The sequence below is a fragment of the Oncorhynchus nerka genome, linkage group LG24 (assembly GCF_034236695.1).
Source record: "Oncorhynchus nerka isolate Pitt River linkage group LG24, Oner_Uvic_2.0, whole genome shotgun sequence".
Taxonomy (NCBI): Eukaryota; Metazoa; Chordata; class Actinopteri; order Salmoniformes; family Salmonidae; genus Oncorhynchus; species Oncorhynchus nerka.
The window spans coordinates 16,947,912-16,957,832 of record NC_088419.1 but is presented as its reverse complement, the minus strand read 5'-3'; the positions used below and the strand labels follow the sequence as shown (position 1 = coordinate 16,957,832).

At 44.0% G+C, this 9,921-nt stretch overlaps 1 protein-coding gene across 2 annotated transcripts in view; it reads right to left on the bottom strand.

Annotated features, from left to right (window-relative positions):
* The window catches only part of ezrb (ezrin b), a 62,955-nt gene that overhangs the window by 1,699 nt on the left and 51,335 nt on the right, over positions 1-9,921 (bottom strand). For both annotated transcript variants that reach the window (XM_029631013.2, XM_029631014.2), the window contains exons 11-14: positions 9,112-9,242; positions 6,022-6,182; positions 3,112-3,204; positions 2,142-2,414 (exon numbers count right to left, since the gene is read on the bottom strand). In XM_029631013.2, the coding sequence (XP_029486873.1) occupies positions 2,142-2,414; positions 3,112-3,204; positions 6,022-6,182; positions 9,112-9,242 (658 nt within the window). The remainder of the gene's footprint in view (positions 1-2,141; positions 2,415-3,111; positions 3,205-6,021; positions 6,183-9,111; positions 9,243-9,921) is intronic.

Here is a 9,921-nt window from a genome sequence, read left to right as displayed (position 1 = left end):
TGCAGTGTTAAACGCTTCACTTCTGCTCAGAAGCCGCGCTATTCTGAGAAACTACCACAATGCTGACAGAGAAATTCCTCTGCTAGAGCTGCTTATTCCAGACTAACAATGACACATTCTCCTGGAAGGGAAACTCGAGTTGTTAACCATATATTTTCACCTACCATTTTAGCTCCCTGGTAACATAATTTGAATGCCATATTTGGCTAAGTAGTTTTCACCTATTAGTCTATAATTATCTGTTGTAGTGGACTACCGAGTAAATATACAAATATATGTAATTCTGTACCATCCAATCAGAATTAGCGATGTGACAAATGGGAAAATGTTCTAAACTGCATTTTTATCTGTTTTCCGTTAAAACAACAAGACAAATTCATTTAATTCCACATGAATAAAAAATGCAGAATATGGTCCTATTTCGCATGGTGGTTCTATTGAGTATGTGACTGCTAGGGCGCAATGACGTTCTATCTATCTATCTATCTCAGCCATAGGTTGAACCTCAAACCTAACACTTGAACCCTAAGCCCTTTATCACATGGCCACTTGCTGTTGTGTTCGATAGTGATCACAAATTTGTAAGTGTTTTGGGCTAAATGAGCATTGAGACGATGTCCACTCGACACTTTTTTTGCGAGCTTTGTCTCCCGCGACCTGTCTTGTGCATGACTCACTCGCCATGAAACAGTGAGAAAGTTGTAAAAACAAAATTACATCTCTCTACTCCTGCACAAAATCTGTGCAAGTATATTGGTTGCCAGTGAACTCATCAGCTGATTTAGCTTGTTGTAGCCTGCCTGCTGCTAACTAGCTTCACTGACAAACGCAGGGATGGAATTTTAGCTAACTAGCTAAGGATGTTGGGCACTACTGATAAACAGTGTGTAGCTTGGCACTTAATTACGAAAGTTTGACAGCTTGCTGATGAAGTTGTAGACATGTTCCCAGCAGTCATTCTGTACTTTAGCATGTTTCCAAAGCACCAATTGCCATGTTGTAACGTTGGATCAGCTAAAAGCGCAGCGCAGCAGCAGACTCAATAGGGGCTGCTGTCGCTTGCCTTTCTAGGCCATTTTTCCACACGATGACGTGTGGAGCGCTTTATATCCGTGGTAAGTCATTCAAAGACTCATATCTCCTACTAACTAACATCACTGTTGCATTAGCTATTTGTTTAATTTAAAATGGTCCCTTCATGATGATGTCTGTTAGTAGTAGTTTTGTGACCTGTTCGTCATACCGCTCAGGAAGGAGACGTGTTCTGTCTCCTAGAGATGAACATACTTTGGTGCGAAAAGTGGAAATCAATCCCAGAACAACAGCTAAGGACCTTGTGAAGATGCTGGAGGAAACAGGTGCAAAGTATCTATATCCACAGTAAAACGAGTCCTATATCGACATAACCTGAAAGGCCGCTCAGCAAGGAAGAAGGCACTGCTCAAAAACCACCATAAAAAAGACAGACTTCGGTTTGCAACTGCACATGGGGACAAAGATCGTACTTTTTGGAGAAATGTCCTCTGGTCTGATGAAAGAAAAATAGAACTGTTTGGCCATAATTTCATTTGGAGGAAAATGGGGGAGGCTTGCAAGCCGAAGAACACCATCCCAACCGTGAAGCACGGGGGTGGCAGCATCATGTTGTGGGGGTGCTTTGCTGAAGGAGGCACTGGTGCACTTCACAAAATAGATGGCATCATGAGGTAGGAAAATTATGTGGATATATTGACATCAGTCAGGAAGTTAACGATTGTCCATTTGGAAGACCCATTTCCGACCAGTGACCCCAAGCATACTTCCAAAGTTGTGGCAAAATGGCTTAAGGACAACAAAGTCAAGGTATTGGAGTGGCCATCACAAAGCCCTGACCTCAATCCTATAGAAAATTTGTGGGCAGAACTGAAAAAGCGTGGGCGAACACCAGCTCTGTCAGAAGGAATGGGCCAAAATTCACCCAACTTCCAACTTCAACTGTAGGTTGATTTTCAACCAGTAATATATGATTCAAGACTGAGTGATTTAATGAATCAATGATTTAAACAATCAATCAAGTGATCAATCAAGTGATACTCAACCCATTAAGCAACCAACCAATCCCTGCAAATTCGCACGTCTTGCTGCAAACTAATTGCTCTTACCATGAGCTGCCTCTGCACACGCTCGTTCTTCTCAGCCTCAGTGAGGCGCTCCTCTTCCAGGCGGTGGTCGTTGAAGCCCTCGTTCTGCAGGTCGGCACTGTACGTGCTGTTGTTCTCGCTGTCGTTCTGCTCCTCCACCATCAAAAAGTCATGGTTGTCCACAAACATGGGCACCTCCACGAACATGGGGGGAGGGGGCGCCTGAGTGGGGGCCGTCATCACCATTTGCAGCTCTTCCTTGGTCTTCAGCAGGTCGTCCTGGGCCTCCTGAGCCTGAGGGGGTGGGGTGGGAGGACAGGGAGAGAGAGAGGTTTATTACTACAGAACACTCTGGAATGCCCCACATTACAATACAACCTGTTCTCATCTTGAGCCACAGCAAAAAGTGATTCCATATCAAAGGTAGAGTAACTACAATTACTTGACTGTGTGACATAGGCCTAGACTCAATCAGATCAAGCGTTAACCGGCGATAGCCGACACCTGCATAGCTGATATATTGGCGTTGTCGGAGGTGTAACTACGTTGGTGCTGTCAAATCGGTGAGCAGCTGACGAAGCCACAGCCGTCCCACTCTCGTTAGAAGTTCAGAGCGAGAAAATGTAGGCTATCAAGAAATAATAGCGCTCAAATTGAAAAATCATTCAACAAAGTCATTAGGATTTCTATCAGCCTAACGGAGGTGTAGATTACATCTCACATTCCAGTGTTCAAACTTGTAAACAAGGCTGCATGGGATTTATGTTAATGTGACTCCATGCAGCCAATGGCAATATCCGCTTTAGGTATAGTGCCGGGAGCCGCTTGTGGATTTAACAGCTCCAATGCAGTTTCACCTCCGATACCGGCTAAAGCGGATTTGATTTAATAGAGCCCTGATCGTGTGTGTGTGCGCATCCAACTGTGCGTGCTTGTGCATGCGTACAAATGTGTGCATGCATTTGTTCATGTCTGTGTGTGGGCGACTCACCCTGTGTTGCCATGTGTCAGCCTCCTCCTCCTTGCGCCTCTTGGCCTCCTCCAGCAGGGCGATCCTAGCTGTGTGCTCTGCCAGCTCCGCGGCCTGAGAGAGACAACAGAGGAGAGAAGGGAAAGAGGTGAGGACTTACACATTTGGGAGAGACAAGGAGGAAGACAGAGGAGGAGGGCGACAGGTCACAGACAGTTGGGTACAGTACACAAAAGACTACAGGTCTGTGGGAAGGGATGGAGAGACAACGAGGGGTGGAGGGGATAGTGTGGAGTTCCTACAGGTTTTAATTTTGGGCTGAGAGCATTACAGGGCGGAGTAGTCCAATCTGTCTCAACATGTGCTGGGGCTGGCCAGAGTCCAATCTGTCTCAACATGTTCTGGGGCTGGACAGAGTCCAGTCTGTCTCAACAAGTGCTGGGGCTGGCCAGAGTCCAATCTGTCTCAACATGTGCTGGGGCTGGCCAGAGTCCAGTCTGTCTCAACATGTGCTGGGGCTGGCCAGAGTCCAATCTGACTTAACATGTGCTGGGGCTGGCCAGAGTCCAATCTGACTTAACATGTGCTGGGGCTGGCCAGAGTCCAATCTGACTCAACATGTGCTGGGGCTGGCCAGAGTCCAATCTGACTCAACATGTGCTGTGGCTGGCCAGAGTCCAATCTGTCTCAACATGTTCTGGGGCTGGCCAGAGTCCAATCTGTCTCAACATGTGCTGTGGCTGGCCAGAGTCCAATCTGTCTCAACATGTGCTGGGGCTGGCCAGAGTCCAATCTGTCTCAACATGTTCTGGGGCTGGCCAGAGTCCAATCTGTCTCAACAAGTGCTGGGGCTGGCCAGAGTCCAGTCTGTCTCAACATGTGCTGGGGCTGGCCAGAGTCCAATCTGTCTCAACATGTGCTGGGGCTGGCCAGAGTCCAGTCTGTCTCAACATGTGCTGGGGCTGGCCAGAGTCCAGTCTGTCTCAACAAGTGCTGGGGCTGGCCAGAGTCCAGTCTGTCTCAACATGTTCTGGGGCCATAGAGTTAGATAGAAGACTCATATTTGTATCTGTGCCAACCTGGCATCTCTGACAGCATGGGCAGCGCCATTAAAACCGGTTATATTAATCTGGAGTCCTCTATCTAACTATATGGTGTGGGCCATATAGTAGATACACCATTGTACCAGGGAGACCTGCAGTAGAGTACATTCGAGTAGAGTACAGTGCTTAGTGTAGGGCTCAGTACGCTGCTTTGTTGTTCACACACACACACACACACACACACACACACACACACACACACACACACACGACCATAAAACACCTCTGTCAAGTGTGTTCAGCTGTAAAATTGGTGTCTGGCCCAAAAAGGGCCAACACAGCCTCTATTGAAAACAGTCAACAGGTTGCTAGGCTAGACTGCTGCTTAGTCACTGGAGATTCCAGTCTACCTAGTTAAAGCTGAGGAGATGTTGAGAGAAACAGTAGATTGTGTTGTAATGTTCATACTAGTGGTGCCTGTTGTATATATGGGTTCATAGCGAGGCATTACATGTTTGAGGAAAGCCCCATTAGAGAAAACCCTGTAGCGTATCCTACATTCTGTTTCTTCACAGAGACGGACCATTTTGGTGTTTTATAGTGGCTTATTGTCTTGTGTCTTTATCTGTTTATCATGACACATTGCTCTGTTATGGGGTTGGTTCAGAGTGGCTGTTGTTCCATCTTTTCCCTGTAAAAACAGCCTCAGTGTTCCACTGTCAATAGTCTTCTCCCTAGACTACAGGTTTACTATCAGGTCTGTTACAGTGACCCTGTGTGTGGTCTGGTGCAGAGCAGGGTGCAGGGTGCAGAGCAGGGTGGGGTGGACACTGTCTGGCATAAAGGGATGTCGTCCACTTTTACTGTGGTGAAGGACATTATTACAGTAAGGTACAGAGGCGCAGTCTTCAGTGCTGCATGGAGGAGTTCATTTCAGCTCTGCACAGTGCGCTAGTGAGGTGAGGTTTGGAGTTTTACATGTTGAAGAGGTGGTGTCTAGGCTTAAGCTCAGCAGGCTAACACAGTCTTGTGTCACAGATAGGTCAATTTCAGAATTGTACAGTATAGTAGGGTTATAGCAGGGTTTCAATTTGCTGTGACATGGTAGCGTTATGGTACAGTGAGGTAAAGTTATAGGGGGGTTGTGACATGGTACCGTTATGGTACAGTGAGGTAAGGTTATAAGGGGGTTGTGACATGGTAGCGTTATGGTACAGTGAGGTAAGGTTATAGGGAGGTTGTGACATGGTAGCGTTAAAGTACAGTGAGGTAAGGTTATAGGGGGGTTGTGACATGGTAGCGTTATGGTACAGTGAGGTAAGGTTATAGGGGGGTTGTGACATGGTAGCGTTATGGTACAGTGAGGTAAGGTTATAGGGGGGTTGTGACATGGTAGCGTTATGGTACAGTGAGGTAAAGTTATAGGGGGGTTGTGACATGGTAGCGTTATGGTACAGTGAGGTAAGGTTATAAGGGGGTTGTGACATGGTAGCGTTATGGTACAGTGAGGTAAGGTTATAGGGGGGTTGTGACATGGTTGTAACATGATTCTGACATGGTTATAACATGGTTGTAAGATGTTATAACATGGTTGTAAGATGTTGTGACATGGTTGTAACATGATTCTGCCATGGTTATAACATGGTTGTAAGATGTTGTAACATGGTTGTAACACGATTCTGACATGGTTATAACATGGTTGTAAGATGTTGTGACATGGTTGTAAGATGTTGTGACATGGTTGTAAGATGTTGTGACATGGTTGTAACATGGTTGTGACATGATTCTGACATGGTTATAACATGGTTGTAAGATGTTGTAAGATGGTTGTAACATTGTTGTATGATGTTATAACATGGTCGTATGATGTTTGTGTGGTGGTTCTCACCAGCTGCTCCTGGTTGTGCATCTGGTCCTGGGCGTGGCGGGCCAGTTCCTCCTTGGCCAGCAGGGCGGCCTGACGCTCAGCCTCCAGGCGGGCAGCCTCGTCCTCCGCCATCCTCCTCTCCACCTCCAGCTGCATGGCACGCTGCATCTGCTCCTGCAGGTCTGGAGTGGAGAGAGAGAGAGAGAGAGAGAGAGAGGGGAGGGGGAAGAGAGAGAGGGGAAGAGAGTACAGAATATATATTTAATATTGAATACTGCACTGTTGTGAAGGGCTTGCAAGTTAAGCATTCCACTGCACTTGTGCATGTGACAAATAAAACGTGAAACTTTAAGCTAATGTGGTTTCAGAGATGCTGGTTTAACACTTTTTCAGGCGTTGTGAGATCTGATAGTAGCCTAACACGATACACAGACTAGTAAGGCATCAAAGACGACCTGGAAAACACCTAAAACACCCAAACACATGCTCCTCATGCAGGTCAGACTCAGAGAGACACTGACAGTTAAAAGACAAATACACTTCTCCAAGACAGAGATATTCATAAACACATATAGTACATAGTACCAGACATACTACAGAACTACACTAAGAAACACATATAGTACTAGACATAGCACAGAACTACACTAAGGAACACATATAGTCCTAGACATAGTATATAACTACACTAAGGAACACATATAGTACTAGACATAGTACAGAACTACACTAAGAAACACATATAGTCCTAGACATAGTATATAACTACACTAAGGAGCACACATAGTACTAGACATAGTACAGAACTACACTAAGGAACACATATAGTACTAGACATGGTATATAACTACACTAAGGAGCACACATAGTACTAGACATAGTACAGAACTGCACTAAGGAACACATATAGTGCAGAACTGCACTAAGAAGCACATAGTACTAGACATAGTACAGAACTACACTAAGGAACACATATAGTCCTAGACATAGTATATAACTACACTAAGGAACACATATAGTACTAGACATAGTACAGAACTACACTAAGAAACATATATAGTCCTAGACATAGTATATAACTACACTAAGGAGCACACATAGTACTAGACATAGTACAGAACTACACTAAGGAACACATATAGTACAGAACTGCACTAAGAAGCACATAGTACTAGACATAGTACAGAACTACACTAAGGAACACATATAGTACTAGACATGGTATATAACTACACTAAGGAACACACATAGTACTAGACATAGTACAGAACTACACTAAGGAACACATATAGTGCAGAACTGCACTAAGAAGCACATAGTACTAGACATAGTACAGAACTATACTAAGGAACACATATAGTACATAACTACACTAAGGAACACATATAGTACTAGACATAGTACATAACTACACTAAGGAACACATATAGTACTAGACATAGTACAGAACTATACTAAGGTACACATAGTACAGAACTACACTAAGGAACACATATAGTACTAGACATAGTACATAACTGCACTAAGAAGCACATAGTACTAGACATAGTACAGAACTACACTAAGGAACACATAGTACATAACTACACTAAGGAACACATATAGTACTAGACATAGTACAGAACTGCACTAAGAAGCACATAGTACTAGACATAGTACAGAACTACAAAAAGGAACACATATAGTACTAGACATAGTACAAAACTACACTAAGGAACACATATAGTACTAGACATAGTACATAACTACACTAAGGAACACATATAGTACAGAACTGCACTAAGAAGCACATAGTACTAGACATAGTACAGAACTACACTAAGGAACACATATAGTACATAACTACACTAAGAAGCACATAGTACTAGACATAGTACAGAACTGCACTAAGGAACACATATAGTACTAGACATAGTACAGAACTACACCAAGGAACACATATAGTACATAACTACACTAAGGAACACATAGTACTAGACATAGTACAGAACTACACTAAGGAACACATATAGTACAGAACTGCACTAAGAAGCACATAGTACTAGACATAGTACAGAACTACACTAAGGAACACATATTGTACAGAACTACACTAAGGCACACAGAGTACAGAACTACACTAAGGAACACATATAGTACTAGACATAGCACAGAACTACCCTAACAACTCCCTAACATTACAATCAGAACCACCCTAACAACTCTCTAACATTACAATCAGAACCACCCTAACAACTCTCTAACATTACACTTAAAATGTTAGTAAGGACAAAGGACCGACCTCTGAAGCAGACCTTCAAAACGAAGTACAAAATCTTAGAAATGTATGATAGCATTATGGATAGTATGGAACCACCAGGCACTTACTGTAGTTACAGGGTTGTTCTACTTCCATGATGTAATCCTAAACCCTCTCCACAGCTATTCATGGAAATAATAATACAATAATAATCCGGTTAAGTAAATCCGACAGAAGGTATACGCTGTCTGCTAGACTGAATATGGAGATAAACCATGGTCATATTCATTAGGGCTCACCGTAGCAAAACATTACAGAAATGTTTTGCAACGGAAAACAAAAGCAAGCATTTCTTATTGGACACGTTCAGGTAGTCCCTTCCTGTTTTAGTAGCTTTTCCTCCATTTGATGCCTAATGAATACGACCCATGTATAGTATAATAATATATAAGGTTACAAACAAAGGTCGATGAGGAAGCATTGACAGTCAGTAAATGCCTTATCAACCTGATAACTGATATCTAACCATGCAGAAACAATACTGCCGGGCTATCTAAGGTTCACCGGGACATAAAGTCACACATAGCACAAGGTATAGCTGTATACTACTACTTCCAGTAAAATAGAACTTCAATAGAAATGTTCAAACTATTTAAATGCAAATTGTTGTCAACAGAGTAATCTTCTCAAATATCATTACTGTTTTAAGCTATTTAATGCGGCATGAAAATGCAGCACACACACCAACAAACGCATGTACACACACATTCTCTGTCTCTCTTACTCACACATCTCCCTACATTTAGGTGATAAATGTGCTCTGGTTGACCCTAGTGTCCTCACCAGTCAGACCCTGTTCTCCCCGGGCATACCTTTCTCTGCCTTCTTGGTCTTCTCCTCAAACTGGTAGAGTCTCATCATCAGATCCTGCTTCTCTCTCTCCATCTGCTCCTTCTCTCTCTCTATGGCCTCCCTCTTCTTCTTCTCGTTCTCCAGCTGGGCCCTGCAGATAAGAGAGGGCTGGTGTGAGACACAAAGAGAGGCTGACGTGTGCTGGCTAATTAAGTAATAATCACCCTGGGGTCATTGGCCCCTCTCGCTGTGTGATATTACACACATTGAGTAGAGACACACTTTGTACACACACTCACGCGCACTCGCGCACACACACACACACACACACACACACGGGGCACAGTGTAGCAGGCATAAACTGTCATTCTACAGATACCCTTCGTAGTTTGTTCAGTGATGTTAAATAAGCTGGTTAGACAATCTAGACTAATGACACAAAAACACCCTTTCCCCTTTATTGTTGATGGTTGGCAGTGTAGGGTTAGGCTCCTGTGTAAGGTTAGGTTCCAATGTAGGGTTAGGGTTAGGCTCCAGTATAGGTTTAGGTTCCCGTGTAGGGTTAGGGTCCCGTGTAGGGTTAGGGTTAGGCTCTAGTGTAGGGTTAGGGTTAGGCTCTAGTGTAGGGTTAGGCTCCAGTGTAGGGTTAGGTTCCCGTTTAGGGTTAGGTTCCCGTGTAGGGTTAGGCTCCAGTGTAGGGTTAGGCTCCAGTGTAGGGTTAGGCTCCAGTGTAGGGTTTAGGGTCAGGTTCTAGTATAGGGTTAGGTTTGGGGTTAGGTTCCAGTGTAGGGTTAGGTTCTAGTGTAGGGTTAGGTTCCAGTGTAGGGTTA